Below are 20,589 nucleotides of genomic sequence, written 5' to 3' on the forward strand. Positions count from 1 at the left end.
TGCAAAAAACAATGTTAAGTTAAAACCTAGATGAAACTACGATATATGACTTTAAATTACCAAAAACAAAGCGATGCCATCCACCCGTTCTTGAGCTGCTTATCCTCACAAGAATCATGGGAGTGCGGTAGCCTATCCTATGAACCCAAATAGAAAACACCCAACATTTTGAAGGCCTGTACATTTTTTTATATAAAATTTTGACATTTCATCCATCCATCCATTTTCTTACCTGCTTATCCTCACAAGGGTCGCGGGGAGTGCTGGAGCCTATCCCAGCTGTCAACGGGCAGGAGGGCGGGTACACCCTCACAATCACATCTAGGATATTTTTGTTGAAAAAAAATCTTTAAAACATCATTTAGAACATTTGGACTTATTTGCTGAATTTGTATTTTTAATCTTTTTCTGACATGTTTTTTTTTTCAGCAACACTCATATGGCCAAATATATATTTATTATATTGTACCAGTATACAAAGAGGGGTACTACTGACTTTGGGAGAGAGGAGGTTTAACCTGTAATGGAGACAAACTCTCACCCTATATTAGCCCAGATAGTCTCCAGCTCATTCACAACACTAGTAAGAACAAGTGCGATAGGAAATGGGATGGATATCCGGATTTCCTTTGGTACATAAACATACAATTCTGAAAATTTACACATGACACGTTCACTGCCATTGACGGCTATACAAGTCAAATATCCATGTTAAATGTAAAGGCTGGCAGTGAACGAGTTATTAATGTGCATACACTGTAACCATTAATTCACTCTCTTACACTTATCCAAGTTAAAATATAATACAAACAAAAAATTCATTCTGAAAGTCTTTTTTTTTTTGTTCCATTTTTTTAATTTCCATTAACAAAGCCACTGCAGGACAGAAATCTCAAACATTCATCGTCAGAGGCTTGCCATTAAAAATAAATAAGAAAGCTCCTCTTACAAGTCATCAAGGCAAAATCTACACAGCTAACGGCCCTAAGTGTCTCATCTAGAAATCAGATTGGAGCAAGAACTACAGTAGTCAGTGAAATGTCTAGTAAGAGCATTCAACAATGGGCTTTAAAACTTCACATAACTGGCTCATTTAAAAAAAAAAAAACACTACAATAGTGCTGAGGTTACATGTTAAGCACAAAAACCGATGCTTTTTCCTAATACTGTAAACCTCCATTGCAGAAAACAAAAAACGCTTTTCTTAATAAAAAATAACATTAAAAAAAAGAACAGGCTAGCAAAATCGTGTCCCATTTTGCTTCGCTTGCTTGAGCCAAGACTTCCTGCAAGTTTTAGTGTTAGATTTCTTAGGTGCTTAACTTGAAATAGTACATTCAGTGAGGAGAGCCCGGCGCGTCCTAATATTTAACTTTGTTACATTTCAACTCCACAACAGTGGTTATAAAGTTAAGTGTTGGTTCTTCTACATTATAAAGGGCAGACAAGGTGTGAGTGAGTTATGTACAGGAGGCAACTATGAACTGCACGTGTACGCTCAAAGCCAGAGCCTGTGTGACGGGATGCATAGGCGGCCTACGGGAGATGCTGAGGTAAACCCCATAAGAGGCTGTGACTGTCAAAAATAAACACACGCTCGCGAGCGCCGCGTCATACCTCACCATGCGATGTCGTAGTTGACCGCTCCCTTCGCCTGTACATCATCAGCATAAGGCGGTCTCTCAAAATACCCAACACAAAACCACTCCTGATTCAAAAGGGTGGATCATTATAAATATTTTCGCAGGACACAATAAGTTAAAAACACAGAGAACCCTCCCAACCCCACTCCAAAAAAAAAAAAAAAAACACTCGAGAAATTTAACATACGAACGAGTCAAATCCCTTCTCTTTATAAAGCCAAATAAAAAAAAAAAATGTTTGAACACAAGAGTATTAGGACCACACTCAAAAATAAGAGGGGATTAAATTTAAAAAAAAAAAAAGGTCATTCGTTTCTGTGACATCTTGTTTTTTTTCATTTAACAAGAATAAAGTAATATTATTGAGGGAATAAATTTTATGATTGTTGTATTTTTCAAGAATAAAGTATTTTAAGAGAAAAAAGTTTCAATGTTACAAAAGTTGTAGAACTTCAGGAATATATGTAATTGTTTTTTTTTTTTAAATTGTATTACTGGAATTACTGTTAGGTTAAGGAACGTTTTTTTTTTTTAAATGCGGCATTTCTGGAAATGCGTTGTAAGGTTATGAGACGAGTTATATTGATAACTATTTCGAATAAATATGAGGGGAACAAAGTAATAAAAGTAGAGGACAAAAAGTAGCATTGATTGATGGACCCAAACTTGCAAAAATTTGTTTCAAACCATCTCATCAACCAATAAATTACAGTACTTATCACAGGCTAATTGGTATTTCTTTATACTTCTAATACTCCAATTTTATTTTCTAAACAGTTCAATTTTATTCATGTAATGTAGCTCATTTCTCGTAAAACTACCTTTACTCTTGAATAATTCTGGCTTCGTTTTTCCGACTCCTCATTTTGGATTCATTTTCCAATCCTGGATTAATTTTGCTTGTATTGGGTGTGGCCCTAACGCTCCCATGTGCGCACCGCTATGTACAGGTAAATAAAAGCCACGGCATATATTTACAAAGACACGTCAGTCCCTGATGGTTTAAGGCCAAAGTGCTTGTGATGCAGACAGCGGCCACATCGCATGGAAACTGCTGCCTCACTTCAGTGTTCCTCAGTTTGTACATTTAATACTCAAGGCCTTTGCTCTATTAACATTAACGTCCACGTATAGAAAAATCGGCTCACTTCAGAAATAAAACCGAAAGAAGCTCAGCTCTCATCTTGTTATTCAACAGTAGTTGGGTTGCTGTTTAAAACCAAAATGTTTTAATATACATACACAAGTTCATAGGGATTCCAGCGCAGACGTCGGCGAGACTTTTCCTGCGACACCCTCTCATCCTAACAAGATTTTTACAGGGGGTTCGGGAGATTCCGATGAGTCCCGAGGGAAAAGACGCTGGAGAAAGAGTGACTGGTTTGTCGTTGGCTCGCGTCATAGCATGCCGAAGCCCTCGCTGCCCTCGCTGATGGCCAGCTTCAGCATCTTGTGCAGCTCCTCGTACGAGTCGTAGGTCGGGAGGCACAGCTGGTTGAAACTGCGGACGACAGAAACATTTGCGTTGAAGCGCTCCATAATTCCGTGGGACTTCAAATGTAGTCGTACGCTCACTAGCAGTCACATCAGGCACCCACACAATCAAGTACGATGGAGAACGGCACTGTAGCATTGAAAAGTTGGTGTGACTAACATTTTGTACCTCAATGAATTAAATAAAATCCAAATATTCGAAACATTGTCAATGTCATTTCCATGCTGAGATTTCTCCAGATTCTCTGTATCTTTTGATGATATTACAGACCATGGATGATGAAATCCCTAAATTTGCAACCCTACGTTGAGAAACACCGTTTCGAAACTGTTGGACGACTTGCTCAATTCGCAGATGTGGTGATCACAAAGTTGTGAGCCTCACCCCATCCTGAGCCTTCCAGAGATGTTCTTTTCATAGCTTTTGAACCTGACTGTTTCCATTTTTCCATTTAAAAGGCCCTTTAGAAGCACAAAACATTCAAAAGTTGACACTGACCAGGTGTGTGCGGTGGGTAGGGTGCTGTGTGTGGGGGCTGCAATGATCTGGAAAGAAGGGCAAAGGGTGTTGAAACCTCCGGGGGGCAGCTGAGAGGAGCCGGTGGTGAATTGCAGGAGGCGAGCCAACTCCTCTTGAGTGAAGCTGGACACCACCGCCCAGAACCACTTCATCACCTGCGGATTTGAAAGCGGACATTGATCACCGTTGTGTGGCAAGCGGGCGACTACAGATTGAGAGTCCGGCTGACCTTCTCCCTGAAATGCCAAGATCCGCCGACGATGACAGCGTGGGCCTTGAAGTCCTGCACGTTTATGTCACCGGTGCCGCACATCAGCAGCTTTATTAAAACAATTTTAAAAAAATAAAATGGAAATTTTCCACAATTGCTTCAAAGAAGACATTCAGCATTTTTTCAAAAATGAAAACGGTGTCCTAGTGTCCTTATAAAATGTACACAATCAGACAAATGTTTAAACACACTTTGTAGTGCTATAGTTTCACCTGGGTTATACTGTAGCTGTCTGATATTTACATTTCTTTAATGATCATAAACAGAGTGGGGAAACTATGCAAAAATATAACTGAGAAGGGAGCCAATAATTTTTCGTGGGACTGTACAAACATACCTCCAACTCGTTCTCATCAAATATGGCTAGCAGGTTTTCTGGAACCAGTTCATTCAAACCTGTTAAGATAAAACACTGCATTTGCTCTGATCAAAGAAAAGATGCAGAGGGGGAGGACAGCTGGTTCCTTTTCCGTACCTTTCAGGAAGTGTTCCACTTCATCTCTTACCTGACTGGCCAGCCTGAATTGGGCCAGCAGGTTGAGGTAATGCATCTTGTTTTCATTGGTCACGGCAATGTGGGCTCCTCCTGAGATCAGCTCCACCACCTGCAGCAGACAAAAACATTGAAACCACCAGCCGGCATTCAAACCAAGGGAAATGCATGGCTATAGGACATTTGGGCAATATGGATCATTATCTGCCCAAAATCATATCATAATGCTGATGATGAGAAGATACAGTAAAATGGATCCATTCATTTTCAGTAGTGCTTGTCCTTATTAGGGTCACCATGGGTGCACCCCAGCTGACTTTGGCAAAAGGCAGGGAGTAGACAGGTCACCAGCCAATCGCAGGGTAAATCCAGAGAAGCCACACTCACCTATGAACAATTTAAATCTTCAATTGAAGTTAAAATGCATGTTTTGGAATGTACAGAGGTAACGCTATATTCAAACACAACCCATGCAGATTCCATACGGGAGAGCTTGAGCCAAGATTCTAACACGGAACCTCTAAAATGTGGGGCAAATTTGCTAACCATTTATGCTGACTTACAAAGTTAAATAAGATGTATTTTGTTTACAAGATGCCAAGAGATGGCATGCCAGCATGGAAAATCTCCATGCCCCTCATATGGAATAATAAGGTACTTGCCAAACAAACAAAATGCTTTCTCTTGTGTTTGCTTTACTGTGGCTACTCCTGTGAAAATACATCAGGGATTTGGATACAAGAATAAAGTGGGTAGAGAGGAATGCGTTCACCTTTTCCAGCTGCCCCGACTTATTGTACTTTTCCTCGGCAAACACCAGGTCCATTTCGCTGACGTCATTGTTCAAGATGAAACACACTTTGGTCTTGTAGAACTCCTGGTCATCCGTCTCAAAGTACTGGGCGTGTAGAGGAGGATATGAAACATTTAAATAAACATTTTGTCTTCTCAGTGGTGATTGGCTCTACTTTAGCAATGTGTTGGCTCAGGATAAAGAGCAGGCTCGTTCTTTGTGAATATAGAGTATAAACAACGGCCACATGACGTTTGTTTGCTTGGCTCGAATACTTGGGTGAGGACGCAGAGCAGCTGCGAACCAGCATGTAAAAAGAGTTGAACAGGTGCAAAGCTGACTTTTGTTTCATACCTTGTAATTCATCCTTAGACCGATGATTTGGGCCAAGAAAGAACGCGTAAAGCGAGCTCGGACTAGTTGTTTGTAAGCCCCGCCAAGTGCAGACTCGTACAGGCACTTCCCAACAACGCGGCCGGCGAACTCGTACATCTTCAGCCGCAAATGTGCTGGTCGCTCGGCATTCGGGTGGACCTGAATGATGAAGTGGTACATGCTTTTACAGGACAAAAATGGATCTAACTGGACTTCTCTAAATATCCACATGTGTACTGCCTTATTTACAGACATGTCATTTGACTGAATGAAAAAAAGACTGAAAAATAGCCAGGGGTCTGGGGGCTGCAAGCATGATCAAAGGATGATCACCAATTTTAACGTGCCAGTTTTATAAATTGTATTATGGATGAAATATATCTAGTACATCTATAAATAATTGCTATTCTGTTTTCAAAATGTGCACATCATGATCGTTCATTATTTTTAGGTGCATACTTTTACCCCCAAAAATTTCAAATACAAATTCAACTAAGTAAACTAGTAAATTGAATTTAGATTTGCATCATGGCATGCAAGCGGCCTTTCATAGCGTGTATATCGTATCCATTCAAACACGTTTTAATTTCTTGTTTTTGTAAATGATTGAAACGCATGAATTTGACAAAAATTATTAATGTCATGTTTCGTTATCAGTAAATAATACAGACATTTTAACAAGTAATTGCTTCTGAACTGTCAGCTCCGTATTGACAACCTTGTCTGCAAGTGGGCTTGGTTGTTTCGGTGGATCTCGCCTCACAGTACCGGGAGTAGTGGAAGTAAACAAGGGATGAAGTCCGTAAGGTTTGTTGGCCTTGGGTTGACATCAGAATGTACCAGCTATGTTCCTCCAGTTGTTGACGTGTTTTTGTCATTTCGCGTGAACTTCCAATGCCTCGAAACCTCTTGATCCATACTCAATAGTATCCTGACCCCATGTGCACAATGCTTTACCAGGTCAATCCATTTTGCGAATGAAGTCGCTTAACAGAGTGCCAACTTTCTTCTTTCCAACTGTATCGACGATTTCTCGTTCCATCCAATCCCATCGGAACTTATTTTTGACATATCAATTTCTTTGACTCGAGAGGGATCTTTCCACTCGAGGACCGCCATCATGTCAACTTGAAAATGGCCCCATGAACCGCCTCGTATACAACAAGCGTTTTCATTGGTCAGGATGAACACATTCGAGCAATCAACTGATGTGTACCTTATCTTCCACCTCACTTCCAAAAGTCAGACAGGAAAATTAACGAGGATGGATTCTGGCACGGGTTACAGTCAGAACATTGCAGAAATACGCAGAATTTTTTTTTTTTTTTAAATCAATGCAATTTAAAAAGATAGAATTCCAGCAATAAGCGGGAAAATCACCTCTGTATTTAATAAAGGAAACACAGCTTCCAATGAGTATACATTCTGAATAATCAGTATGCTGAGAAATATTTTGTGTGTGTAAATAGTCTACATTTACATTACCCAACACTTTGTGGGCCTTTCGTTTATTCGAACAACGTAATGGAAATTGGCTCATCGAGTCAGTTTAATTATTTTTCTTGAATAAAGGAGGAGGTGGTCTATGTTTCAAAGGACAATTCTTTCAGAAAATGGAGACATGCAGTTTTATTTATGTACTGGGGTAGAACAGTTCATAAAATCCACAGTTTGCTTCGTATATCGGTTTTGCAGTGACGGTAATGAAAGAAATTTGAAAAAGATTTTAAGGTCATCGCAGGCATAGTATAAGTTCATGGAACTCATATTGCATAAAAAAGCAAAGAAATACTACAAAAACTGCACTGAAGGAGAGCCATATGCCGCTACAGGATGCTACATTGCTCGAAGACCATGACGCAAATGGTGTCTCCTGCCTAGACGACTACTTGAGTGTGATGTGATGCCGCGACCATGCGTGTTGGCATTTTAGCTCGCATGAGCTCAACTGTACAATTCGCCCTTTATAGGAGAACAGTTTAAAAAAAAACTTGCAAGTTGAACACGGCACATGCAGACTAAATCGAAAGACTCAACTCAAATTGCTTGGACAGTTTTCAAAAACTGTTCCTCCACTATAATGTTCAGCAACACAGTAAAAATGCATGCATAACATAAAATCACTTTTATGTTTTATTTTTATTTCAAAATAGTCATAAAGGTATGATACATGATTATAATAGGAGAGTGAATATATTTTATTAGTAGATTGTAAGTGGATGCAACTCACCAGGCCCTGGTTGTTGTCACTGAAACGAGTAAATAACTGGTTGGAAGTGTCAAAGAGGGTCTTGCATATCAGCTCAAACCACTCCCTGCGAGGCCCTCCCCAGTCCAAAGCTGCACAGCAACAAAATATTACTTTGGTATTTCTGCATATCATGACATATCATTTAGGGATAAACTGACTGTTTGGATTTACCTTCCTCATCTTGAAAGAGCACCTCAAAGTTTTTACTCCAATCCGACACCGAGAAGTTCCGTGTTGCCTTCAGGGACTGCGACAATAGAGAAATAGATTTTTTTACAAAGACCTCGGAAAAATAGCCGTGTCCATTCCTGGATTAAGAAAAAACACTCACTGAATCGAGAATGGAGTGCCGGGTGATTTTTAGGCAGGTCTTGGTGCGAGGTTTCTTGGAGTGGATGTGCCTGAGTTCACGTTGAAAGAAATTCACCTTGTCCTGGAACGTTTCTGAGCCACCTGTGGACACAATACTGCTGGGATAGCAAGCTCAAGTCTAAGTGAATGTACTGACTAGAAAAACAAACCTATGTTTTTGTGAAGAAAGCGGATAAAGGTGGCAGCCATGATATTCCTGTCTTTGCAACTGAGCTCCACGGGCGGCTGTATTCCATCATCCACCACTAGAGTTAAGTACTTGTGAACGGGGTCGGGACCATGATAGCTAAACTGAGAGATGAGAAATTGGAGGAAGAACCGGTTAAACCACATCCAGATCTGCATCATTTTGTGGCATCTTAAAACTAACAGTGTGTCTCCTTTAAGTTTCTTGTTAAATGGGTTTGCTCTTTTCCTTGTGGCAAAAAAAATGTGGACCGAAATTGCAATTTTTATGGCAATTTATACCAGCTTGACATACATTCATCATCGGTGCAGAGGGCGTGGCAGTGACACACTTTTTTTCCTGATCTAAACCGATTCTTCTACGGGGTAGATTGGGAGGTTGGTCGCTGACCGTTTTAATCCTGACTCAAACCGTTTTGATGACCGCCCTGAGTTGGATGTCTGGGGCATGCTCCCGCCACCACCACCACCAGAACAACAGACTAAAATGAGTTTGCTACCCCTGAGCAGAAACTAAGATAAGGTGGGTCAAGTCCTACAGGCTATAAAACTTAAGTGGGAGGAATAATCATGTGATCCAGTTGGAATTTGTTCAATTTCTGCAGAAATTGGTCATAAAATATAGTTTGATTTTTATATCAACCATAAGACCAAACAACCGTTTAAAGTCTGCTTAAACTAATACCACACAATTAAATCTCTTCATATTTTTACTGGAAATAAACATTCACAGGCCGGGGAGTAAAAAGTAAGTAAACCTCCAGGCTACAGATTCTCTGATCTAACCTATAGACATACTTTTTCCTCTCGTCGCACACGCTCCTTTTACCTTTGTTCCGGGACAAACACGAAAGGTGAAAAGGCGCCACGGAATAATTTTCAGGTAGAACTCTTTCACAGATAGTTGCTGTAAAAATAATACATACACACGTGCATTAGCATCATATTTTGCTGCAAATGGTCAAATCAAGTTGTTGATTTCATCAACCCACTTGCCTTTGGCGATATGTAACAGTAGACTTTTTTTGGTTTCTTGATCTTCTCGGATTGTCCCTCCACAGGAGAGTCGTGCTCGTCCTCCTCCTCGCCCATGGACGGACTCCTGTGGGGAGCCAACAAAGCGGAGGCGGGTAGTTGCCACGGGGAGCTGCTGTAGTTCCCATTGCTGTAGAGGTACGCCTCAAAGTAGATGCTGATGCCCGGTGTGGATACATTCTTCTCCACGTAGGCCTTCTCATTCTCTGCGAGACACGCCAAAAAAAAAGTGCATTACACTTCATAAAATCTGCAGGAGATGATTAATAAATTAGTTCATAAAATGTATTTTTCAAAAGCATTTTAGGCGGAAAGTACGATGGAAAGTGTGCGTTTCCACTTCTCACAAAAAGTATATTCAACCTTCAGTTCAAGATGAAACCAAAACATAGAATAACAAATCTTTACAGTTTAACTTAATTTCATCTTGCGTAAACGTTTGAATGCGCATTTCTAACATTCCAGTACGTTGTACAGAACTTGCTGTTTTCTATCTGGGAGCAGAACGGCATAAAGCACAAGAGGTTTCTTGGTTTTTGAAGCGACCAATACATTTCTTAATTCAGTAAGAATTACTGTTTTAAGAGCCCTCTTCATCATTCTGGCTATAATGGTGACAGCACATTTTAGACAGTATTGTTGATGTATTTGAACACAAAAAAGGCAACCATATCGTGTGTAAGATATATGCTTTTAAAAGGCAGGGCATGGTGGAATAGCGTGCATATCATTTGAAAATCATCATCCTAATGTATGTGCGTGCAATGGTAACATGCCGAGTGGTTCCTGTGATGTAGAAATTAACACGTTCTCACCTATATTATAGTGTACCTGATAGGGGTGCACCATGTACTGATACTAAAATAACATCGCTCTATCACGCCTTCAAAAATGATGCATCTTTTTAGTTTGTTTTTTTCCCAGCATGGGTGTGCGCAGTCTGACAAATAGGGAATAATTCTCCAAATTAAGGCTTCAAGCTGTTTATTTGGCATTCCCAGTTGTAGGTTACAGTAAAACATCCAAAAAACAGGATCAAGCAACAAACATGCACAAGGCAAGCTTACGATGTACCCGTATCGTTTTCAGGAATGCATTTCCGCAATAAAGCAAGGGGACACATTCCACAAAAAAAATGTAGCCTGGCCGTGATCAGAGAATAGCCGAGGAACATGCCGCATTAACTTTTACTCACCACTGAGAACAATAATGTCAAATTCGCCATTGCTTAGTGGCTGATCCAGATAGGCGATGCGGGCCCTGAAGCAACCGGTCTTCCACAGGGTTAGTTTCATCAGAACCTGACACTGCTGCTTGTTGAGGGAGACCGTCTTACTGTAGTGGCCCTCTGCGATGACGTCATCCACTGTGCCCAGCTCCACAAAAATAATGAAAACGTAAAATAGCACTTTGGAACAGTACAAAAACAGAGCAGCGGTGAGAGCTTATGTAAAATATCATCTTATAAATAGAAGATGCTCCCTTACAGAGTGTATGTGGACACTGTAGTTGGCCTCATCTGTGAGGGACGTGGAGTTACTGGTGGGGTTTCCATATTCATCCCTGGGCTCGATCTGCAGAGTGTGCTGCTGGCTGTCTGTTAGCACCAGCGTCGAGAAATGGTAGGCTATCTTGGTCTTAGATGGGACGACTGTACCTGAAGTCGAGCAAAAACAAACAGTCATCAGCTGAAATGCAAAAAATGAAAACAGATTCAATTTAAAAAAAAATTAAAAATCCATTACAACCAACCTGGCTGGAAGATTTTATAGTAAGGGCTGTAGGCCACGTTGAGTCCACCGAGTTTGACAGCAACTTCATAGCGGCCAGCCTTGCGCACGGTGAAAGCTACTTTTACCACATTGGACTCTGGTTCTTGTAAAACCTCCTGTGTAACAGGGACATCTAGAGCCAGTTCAATGTGGGTGATGTTGACCCTCAACCCCACGGGCCGATGGGCCGGGAAAGGCTGGCCGTTCTTGTAGAATAGCTGAAAAGACAAAACAAAAAAGCAGGTCAGCGCTGCAGTTGAATAACACACTGATCCATTTTCATGATATAAAAAGCAAACGGCAAAGATATTACTCATAAATAAGTTGTGCTTTGTTTTTTTTCCTTCCCCTCCCAAGCTGCATTGCTCCCGATTTTTAACAACAACAAAAAAAAAAAAACAACAGGACACAAGCGTTGACAAACCACTGCTCATGCAATGTAAAAATGGGCAACATGTCTTTGGCAATCCATCCATTCATTTTCTTAGTTGCTTATCCTCACAAGGGTCACTGGGAGTGCCGGAGTTTCTTGTTATACGGGACTCATTTTGAAAATAATTCCTCTCATTTGTTTGTTCCATGCTAAGAATTAAAGTTTTGTTTTTTTATCTTTTTTAATGACACTACACGGTTCAGAAAAGTCAGTAAGTCATCTAAATATAAAATCGCCCAGCCCTGCAGAGGAAATCTCACATTTACTGCTAGAGATCATTACTTGAACTCTGAAGCTCATCGTCTGCCCCACTTCTTGTGGCTCCTTCCAATCCCAGGACACCTTGCAGGAACGTGGGTCCAAGTAGTTGCCCCGCACATAGTCGTAGATGCTGCGGTCGCCGCGCCGGCCCGGATCCTCATTCTGCAGGAAGCTGACAACCCTGGCTGCAAGCTCACACAGGAACTTGATGGTGAAGACAAATGCAATGATGGAAACGGTAATTCCACCTGTTAGAAGAGGTGAGGGGAGACAAATTACAACTATGACTATGACAAGAATATACACGAAAAAAAGCATTATTGAAATATTTCACCAGGGTATAGAACAACGAGTAAAGCAATAATATTAACGTTTGATGGTTTGAAGAACTACCATCTCAGCTACTGGGTCAAGTTAAGAATATAATATATTTTAATGGAAAGCACGACGCTGAAGCGAGATTGACAAACAATTGACCAGGATCCAACACAAACCCTTGAGTTAAAAGGGCGACATTGTCATGTGCCACTGCCTCTGAATCCTGATAATAAAGGTATTTACCAGTGATAAACATAACATAAATATACTGAAATATTTTTGTCTTCCATGTTCTGTGAGGTTCACTTAGTGTTATTTGTATGGATGACTCATTTGGATACTCATCATTAGTGCCTCAACATGCACTCTATTTGAGAGACATTGTAGACCTACGTTTATACCTCAATTAACCTGGAAACTAAATTAAGACTGTATTTTCATGAAATTCAATTTCTTGGTCCTGTTTTTTGTTTTTGCAATATAAAAGAAAAGCCATTCAGTCCTCGGCCGGATCTAAATTTTCTCTGGTTCCACTGCCACTAAATGACCTGACGAACAAAGGAAAGGCCTTCCCCCTCAGGAGCAAAGCATACTGGCAAGATTTCAATTCACAGTTAACCCAAAAGAGTACTCTGAAATTGAAGTAGTCCTTGCTTGGAAACAAGATCATCAAGAAGCCCTGTCCTGTCATTCCAGGTTATGCCTCCTAAAAATGGGTTTCATTTCACGGGTACTGGGGATACAATATTCAACTTTATTGATTAATACAGAAAAGCAAAACTCTGTTCCGGGTGTCTTTTGAACATGAACACACTCCTAAACCTTGTGGGAAGCCTTCCTAGAAGAGTTGAAGCTTTTTATAGCTGCAAAGAGGTGATCAATGTCATATTGAACCTTATGAATCAAAAATTAGATGTTATTGAAATTTATATGTGACTCTAGGCAAGTGAGCGTATACTTTTGGCAACTTGTTCTTCTTCTTTTCCTTTTGGCTTGTCCTGTTAGGGGTCACCATAACGTGTCATCTTCATCACTCACCATTGTTCTGGCAACATAGTGCTAATTTGAAAGTATGTGACTCTAATGCAGTGATTTCCAACTTTTATGGAGCCAAAGCACAAATTTGACAATAGAAAAATCTCACGGCACACCTCTCTTGGCCAAAAAGGTTCCCCAACCATGTGATAGTCTAAGGAATGTGTTCAGTGGGAATGGTGGAATCTTGAGTTAATCCGTCTGAAATTTCAGGTAAAAAACAAAGTACTGTGGTTGCTTAAGGAGAAGTTGTGATGTCAGAACTAGAGCAAAATATGGACTCACCAATCACGTAAAACATGAGGTCCCTTATCAAAAAGCACAGCGCCACAGTACAACCAAATAGGAGTGCTCCAGCTTAAAAAAAAAAAAAAAAAAAGATTGTAACAAGTCATTACAAGAAATTGTAATGTGAACATATAATGCTCAACATACTGTATTCGACCCCAAAATTATCATGATAAACAATTATGATTGATATAATCAGAGTAGAGCATCATAACTCACGTACATCCTTCTTAAGAATAGTTTATTCTTAATTCTAAATCCAAGAATAATGAACATTGACATTGTGATTTAGAACAATAAATAAAATCTTTGTAATTTCCACAAAAATAACTACCATGGGGGCTTAGGCATGGTAGTTATGTTTACTGTAACTATCACTGGACCCCAAAATTTTCCAAGCAGCCTAAACCTGAGGGTGGGTGGATGTGTTCTACTTCTCACCTATTGACCACTTCTCATTCAGACGCCTTTCAGCAAGACTGTGCACCAGTTGGATTTCGTAGTCCTGGTCCCGACTTCTCCGTGAGGCTTGGAGGATCTTGATGCCAGTTGATAACTTGATGTAGTCTTCGTAGTAGTATCCCCAGGCGGCTAGGGAGAGGTGCAAGTGACTGTCGAACTGTGACAGATCATCCAGATTCATATAACCCAATGTCTTCAACCTGCAGTGGGTCAGACAAGGGATTTATTTATGCATGCGACTTTACACAAATTATAAGTATCGGAACTGCCGACTGCTACCAATTCAGCAGGACGGCTGATTTTACTGACATGACATCAACTGCAATGTGGGATTATAACGGAAAGGGGATGTAAAATAACGTCTGCATTTGACATTACTAACATTTTATGACTTGAAAATAATGAACTTTAGCTTGAATTTTTTTTCCGATGAGATATATATATATATATGACTATCCTCTGAATAGCACAACTTTAATGATGTAGTCTTTGTGTGTGTGCGCCACCGTGATACTCCTTTGCAGTGCAGCAGTACTAATCCATCCATCCATTTTCTTTTGTCGCTTATCCTCACGAGGGTCGCGGGCAGTGCTGGAGCCTATCCCAGCTGTCAACGGGCAGGAGGGAGGGCACACCCTGAACTGGTTGCCAACCAATCACAGGTCACATGGAGACAGACAACAGTCGCACTCACAATCACACCTAGGGGCAACTTCCAATGTCCAATTAATGTCGAATTCCCACTCCAGTTTCCTCCCACATCTCAAAAACATGCATTAGTTAGGGAATCCACATCGCCTCCTGCCCGAAGACACCCGGGATAGGTGCTAGCTCCACCGTGACCCTTGTGGGGATAAGCGGCTCGGAAAATTAATGAAATAATTAATTCAATGTTATATAAATGTATTAAATGGTTCACATTTAATTATATAATAATCATGATTACATTTTTTTACATTGACTCAATACACAAAAAATATATAAAAATAATAAATACCTGTAAATTATCATTACAACAGAATAATTACTCATTTTTATTCTTAAAGATTCTAATCAATTATTTTTTATGAAATCCAAGAGTATTATAATTACAAAATTTATGAAGCAATAGGCAAATTAAAAATATATTTATAATATCATATATTGTATATATTATAATATTTCAACGTATATTTCATCACTCATGACTTCAACTTTTTTTTTTTTTTAATCAATTTATTCAACTTCCATAAGTAGGAACTGCTTCACTGCAGCAAATTTCCAGAAAAACTAAAGCTGGATCCAATGGTATTCTGATAAACTTACGTTTTGTAAAAGTGTCCCAAGTTCTGAGAACAAAGCCACTCCTGGAAGGCAAAGTCCCGGAGTAGCCGGATGTGAGCCTCAGCGATTTCGCGCCAGCTCTGTTGTTCCTTCACCACCTCTTCTAAGCGACTCAGTACACTCAGACTCAACTCCTCCAAAGTCTGCACATCTAAGAGAGCGACTGTATTAAAGCCAGGAAATCAATTTCACACAAGTCCTCCCTTGAGGGGCACTCATTCAATCTTATTTTATTTTTCTAAATTGTTGGTTATTAAGTACTGCAGTGTGTGTGTGTGTGTTGGATTGCTTCCATTATTTCCCATTATGGGTCAATTCATGTTTTATAAAGTCCTCCGAGAGGAATACAGCGATAAATTTAACACTGATTTCCTACACTAGTTGTCTTCATTAGAGTCATGGGGGGTTGGAGCCTACCCCAGCTGACTTTGGGGGAAAGGCACATATCCCAAAAAATAAATAAATAAAAATACTATTCAGGCAGTCACTGAGTGGAAACTAATCACACGCTGCCTGCATGGAAGTCAGGTGAGTAAACACCATGCCATCAGTGACTGTGCACTAAATGTACCAAAAAATATACATTTAAAAAAAAAAAAAAAAAATCAAGAATAATTTTTTAGGGGTAAAAGCCCCTAAAAAATAGTTTATTTTTATGTTTTTATTTGGTTTGTGAGTTGCAAAGTTGGATCAATCCCTTTCATCGACCGTGTATGTCCTGTAAACCATGTCCGCCACACATTATTTGACTACGAAGATGGAGGCTATCTGGCTTCCACCAATTGACACACCGCTTGATGTGTATGCGCTATCTAGTCTTTTTTTTTCCAGTGGATACAGAGCAGTATTTTGATCATGTCTTTTATTGTCCTTTTTTTCATCCAAAAAAAAAAAAAAACAGTTCTCCTTCATAATGTAAGTGTAGCCAGGCCTGTCTGCTTTTCCCAACTGCCCAACTACACATCCACTATAAAGGGTATTTTAGTAAAGTATCAAGCCTCGGGAAAAATCCATGCTCTGTGATTTAGAATTCAAAAGAAAAAAAAAAAAATCACACTTCTTTGGTGTTTACTCGCACGGTAGATGTGTCTCAAGTCTGGAGGCTATGCCACATGAAACCATGCTATTAAGTGTGAAAGAATATTATAATAACGTTACATCTTATATCCATTTAAAATCAGGGATTGTTTTGTAGAAACTTTGCATTAAAAATTCCGGCAATCCTCAACAGAAAAAAAGTGTTTCTGAGGTTAAATTACTCACTCCTGCTGAAAATGAAGTCCCCATTAAAGCACTTCATTGAGGTGAATGATGGATGTTCCCGTTTTCATAAAAGGAGCAAGTCCCAATACATTAGTCAAGCACTGCATAATACAAAACAAAAATAATAATCTCAAATGAATGAAGACATTTGTTACTCACTGACCTTCAAATAAATATCTGTATTGAGAGAGATGGTGTCCTTGTAGCCATTCCTCAATCTGACCGTCTTTGCCTTTCTTCCAGCGCACTTCCCAGAAGAAGATCCACAGTGTGGAGCAGATGAGAAAGGTCAGAAAGAAGCGGCGGTCCATCAGACCATAGTGCCACTCACAATTTAATTTCCTGACCAAAAAAAAAAAACATTATGATTGACCCACAGAGCAGTACAACAGTCCAGAAGAAAAACAACCACCCCTGTCTCAAACATAAAAACATTTCCTTGAAGCTCACATTGCGATTGGTTAAACTATACAAGCATGAATATTAATGAGGCACCTTCAGAGACTCGCTGGGCTAATGGCAGAACAACATGAGCGCCTCGCTGAAAAATACATGAGGTGGTGCTTGGAACGCCCTACACGCGTGTTTAATACAATTCCCGTAACGATGGATCGGAAATCAGCCGATTATCCTCCACAAATTCTAAGAGAACGTCCAGAGGTGCTTGTGATGTCACAACAACCTTTCATGATGAGATAGCTACGTGCCATTCTGAAAGCAAATATTAGGCAAGATACACCACACGGTGACAGTCAAGGGTATTGTTTAGTTTTCACACACGACTCTAGTAACGTACCTAATTGATTCAAACAGCACCCAAACAGAAAGACACTAGAACTTGGAAACCGGGTAGCTATGCTGCTAACAGTGTTATAGTGATGAATTTGAGCACAAAGCTAGCAAACGTCAATTCAAAAAGTCAATGAACAACCCAGACACTTATGAAGACGCGCATCGTACGCATAAACTAAAACATTCACAGCTTCCAAACTTTTAGTATCGTAAATTTTTAAAAATAATAATAACATCCTTTACCTCAGATAATTCCCGCATCACAGCAGTGTTGTGTATGCACTTAACCGGAATATACGCAAAGCGTGTCGGGTCTGTCGATGGTTGATGACGCCACAACTGCGACGCCACGCACGAGGACAGAATAGAATAGTGGTCAGTCAATAGAGAGAGTTAAAATCCTTATTTACAATCATGGTATGTCCATCGCATGCTTGTATTTAGGAAATACATGTTGTTATGAGCCGTTGCTGTGCGTTATGCCTTATTGTGTGTTAGTTTGACGCCGAAACTTTTACAGCTTAGCCGATGAGCTAACGTAGCTACCCGAGGCTAAGATCAACATAGAAAGTACTTGTGAGATGCATTTAATGTAAAGAGCCAAAATCCAGTCATGCTCGGACAAAAATGTTTACCTTGGGAGAAAAAAATGTCGTTCGCCTGCCGACTACACGTTATGGTGAAACATTTGTATGATCTATATGGAAATCAATCATTTTGTCGCGCCACCGCATTCATCATTGGGAAAATTTTAATGTGGGTGTAGTTGTACACTGAAGTCATCCAATTATTTGTATCTTAAAATTATATTTTTTGCAAACAATACATTATGAAGCAATTCATAGAACTATCTGCTTATATCACATTATTTAGTATATATTCACCCGTTAAAATTCAGAGCGGATTTTTATAATGTAGGATGTTTTCTTGAAAAAAATAATAATGTCATATGGAGAAAATAACAACGGCTGTTCCAGTTGCTATTAAAAGTCTAATGCCTGTACATGTTTCCTTGTGATGATATGCCTCAGAGGCATGGTGGACAACTGGTTTGCACATCCACCTCATGGTTCTGAGGATGCGGGTTGAAATCTGGGCTCACCTCTGCAGATTCAGATTTGCCTGTGTGGAGTTTGCATTTTCTCCCTGTGCATGCATGGGTTTTCTTTGGGTACTCCAGTTTCCTGCCATATTCCCAAAATATGCACGGTAGGTTAATTGAAGACTTTAAATTGCCCCGTAACTGTCAATATGAGTGCAAAATATTGGTTGTCTCTAAGTGCGCTGTAATTAGCTGGTGACAGTTCAGGGTGCACCCCACAGCAGTATGTCAGATATGACACACAATTTAAACAGCATGACTTCAACAGGTTTTTTTTTGGATGGTTGATGTTTAATAATATTTTCTCTTCCCTGCTACTAAACACTTCAGTTTATGTTCATAAGGATTTTTGTGTTTCCTCATGTAGCCGAAGCAGAAAACAAAGAAATTTGCCGTGATGAAACGGATGATCAGTACGAAAGATCATCGAATGTGAGTTCTCATTTATTTTTAGTGGGCCTCATTGTTATTAGTTTAAAATACATTAACACTTGTCTTTCAGAAAAGAGAAAGATCGCACCAAACCCAAACAAAAAAAGAAGAAAGACCCCTCAAAGCTGAAGGAGACAGAAGTGTAGGTGGCCAGTTGAATTTGGACTTTGTGTTGGACCTCAATGGGTGGCTGTTTGATTACCATAACATTTTCTGCTTAGACAGGCCCAAGTATGCATCCTGCCTGTTTTTCCAATACAACACTCAGCTCGGTCCACCATACCACATCCTCGTCGACACCAACTTCATCAACTTCTCCATCAAGGCCAAACTGGACATAGTTCAATCTATGATGGACTGTCTATATGCCAAATGTAAACATTTTTGTCAAATTTTAGTAATTCTATGATGAAGATCTATTGACAATAACTGCTTTTTTTGTTTCAATCTAGGTATCCCTTATATAACCGACTGTGTGATGGCTGAAATCGAAAAGCTTGGAATGAAATACAGAGTTGCATTAAGGTATAAGCAGCTTTCCCTAACGCTAATTACATGCCATGGACACTATTGTACACTATTGACAGGTACACTATTGATTTTTTTTTTTTTCTACATTTTCACTCATTTATTATTATTTTTTTAAATGTAAGACGCCACACACACAAAGAAAAACTCGGAACGTTTGTGCTTACTACTCTTTTAGCGTGTAGTGTTCTCAAGAAGTCCAACACAGCATACGTCAAGCACACAATATCAACAAAATCTCTTCCCCTAGAACAGATGTCTGTTGTAGTACCAAGACTGACCTGCTAGGGGCAGCACGGTGACATAGAGCGTCAAGCCTTAACGGAAAGGACAAAGAAGAAATGTTACTTATCTGGTTGAAAGCTCTTCTACTTGTCAGTTTCTACTGTGATGAATGATTTAGGAGACATGACACTTAAGTGTCCTCAAATATATGGTGCAAGTAAGATTTTCCTGTTTGTGGTTGCAGGATAGCAAAGGATCCAAGGTTTGAGCGCTTGCCTTGCGCACACAAAGGAACGTATGCAGATGACTGTCTGGTCCAAAGAGTAACACAGGTATAACAATGTATTTGCTATTCATAAACGTCTGCCTGGAGTTATTAAGGATGTCGACTCGTAACAGCAGTTTTTTGGAGTTGTGGATATGAAAACTAATTCATAATATTTCTGCAGCACAAGTGTTACATCCTAGCTACTGTGGATAGAGATTTAAAGAGAAGGGTAAGGAAGATCCCTGGAGTGCCAATTATGTACATCTCGAACCACAGGTAAAACTAAAGGTTACGCCTGAACATTGTACAGGTTACACAAAAAAAATACATTTTTTTTTTTTTTTTTTTAACAGGTACAACATTGAAAGGATGCCAGATGACTACGGTGCACCGAGGTTTTAATAATTTGTACAAATCTACTGTCACTGTAAATAAGTTTTCTTCTGTGTATATTAAAAACTGTTCAGTACTTTGAACTGCAGATGCATTGTTATATTGCCATCATAAAAGTGAGACAATTGTGTTGGAGTTTCAATAAATAATTTGAAGCTGACTTGTGAAGTCTTTTTTTTTTTTTTTTAATGGGATAGGACATGTGTTACTGTATATTCAAAAAGTCACATCTGTACATAGACTCATTACATGAAGAATGAA

General features: G+C 39.7%; 2 protein-coding genes across 2 annotated transcripts; one reads left to right on the forward strand and one right to left on the reverse strand.

Annotated features, from left to right (window-relative positions):
- Positions 1-124: 124 nt before the first annotated feature.
- Positions 125-17,738, reverse strand: arel1 (apoptosis resistant E3 ubiquitin protein ligase 1). Its single transcript, XM_061843582.1, has 22 exons — positions 17,624-17,738; positions 16,752-16,930; positions 15,308-15,476; positions 13,982-14,202; positions 13,538-13,609; positions 11,921-12,147; positions 11,186-11,423; positions 10,921-11,090; positions 10,629-10,809; positions 9,395-9,639; positions 9,228-9,305; positions 8,362-8,503; positions 8,172-8,293; positions 8,012-8,087; positions 7,820-7,929; positions 5,569-5,748; positions 5,194-5,319; positions 4,404-4,533; positions 4,266-4,324; positions 3,887-3,976; positions 3,637-3,812; positions 125-3,144 (listed from the first exon to the last, which is right to left on the reverse strand). Exons 2-22 carry the CDS (start codon positions 16,897-16,899, stop codon positions 3,042-3,044), a joined length of 3,063 nt encoding a protein of 1,020 aa, XP_061699566.1. The 5' UTR covers positions 16,900-16,930; positions 17,624-17,738; the 3' UTR covers positions 125-3,041.
- fcf1 (FCF1 rRNA-processing protein) lies at positions 17,657-20,488 on the forward strand. Its single transcript, XM_061843584.1, has 8 exons — positions 17,657-17,797; positions 18,850-18,914; positions 18,985-19,056; positions 19,140-19,288; positions 19,367-19,439; positions 19,912-19,999; positions 20,117-20,211; positions 20,289-20,488. Exons 1-8 carry the CDS (start codon positions 17,795-17,797, stop codon positions 20,335-20,337), a joined length of 594 nt encoding a protein of 197 aa, XP_061699568.1. The 5' UTR covers positions 17,657-17,794; the 3' UTR covers positions 20,338-20,488.
- The last annotated feature ends 101 nt before the right edge of the window (positions 20,489-20,589 follow it).

This window comes from Syngnathoides biaculeatus, chromosome 15 (assembly GCF_019802595.1).
Source record: "Syngnathoides biaculeatus isolate LvHL_M chromosome 15, ASM1980259v1, whole genome shotgun sequence".
In the NCBI taxonomy this organism is placed as follows: domain Eukaryota; kingdom Metazoa; phylum Chordata; class Actinopteri; order Syngnathiformes; family Syngnathidae; genus Syngnathoides; species Syngnathoides biaculeatus.

What these genes read in the sequence shown, in the direction of transcription:
- arel1 (XM_061843582.1), bottom strand. Translation starts at nt 16,899, where the DNA reads ATGGACCGCCGCTTCTTTCTGACCTTTCTCATCTGCTCCACACTGTGG. An exon ending in AGTGGAACACTTCCTGAAAG is followed by an intron (nt 4,325 to 4,403) that starts GTACGGAAAAGG and finishes TTATCTTAACAG; the next exon opens with GTTTGAATGAACTGGTTCCA. An exon ending in CTACCCACCGCACACACCTG is followed by an intron (nt 3,145 to 3,636) that starts GTCAGTGTCAAC and finishes TGTCGTCCGCAG; the next exon opens with TTTCAACCAGCTGTGCCTCC.
- fcf1 (XM_061843584.1), top strand. An exon ending in AGTACGAAAGATCATCGAAT is followed by an intron (nt 18,915 to 18,984) that starts GTGAGTTCTCAT and finishes CTTGTCTTTCAG; the next exon opens with AAAAGAGAAAGATCGCACCA. An exon ending in TGGTCCAAAGAGTAACACAG is followed by an intron (nt 20,000 to 20,116) that starts GTATAACAATGT and finishes ATATTTCTGCAG; the next exon opens with CACAAGTGTTACATCCTAGC.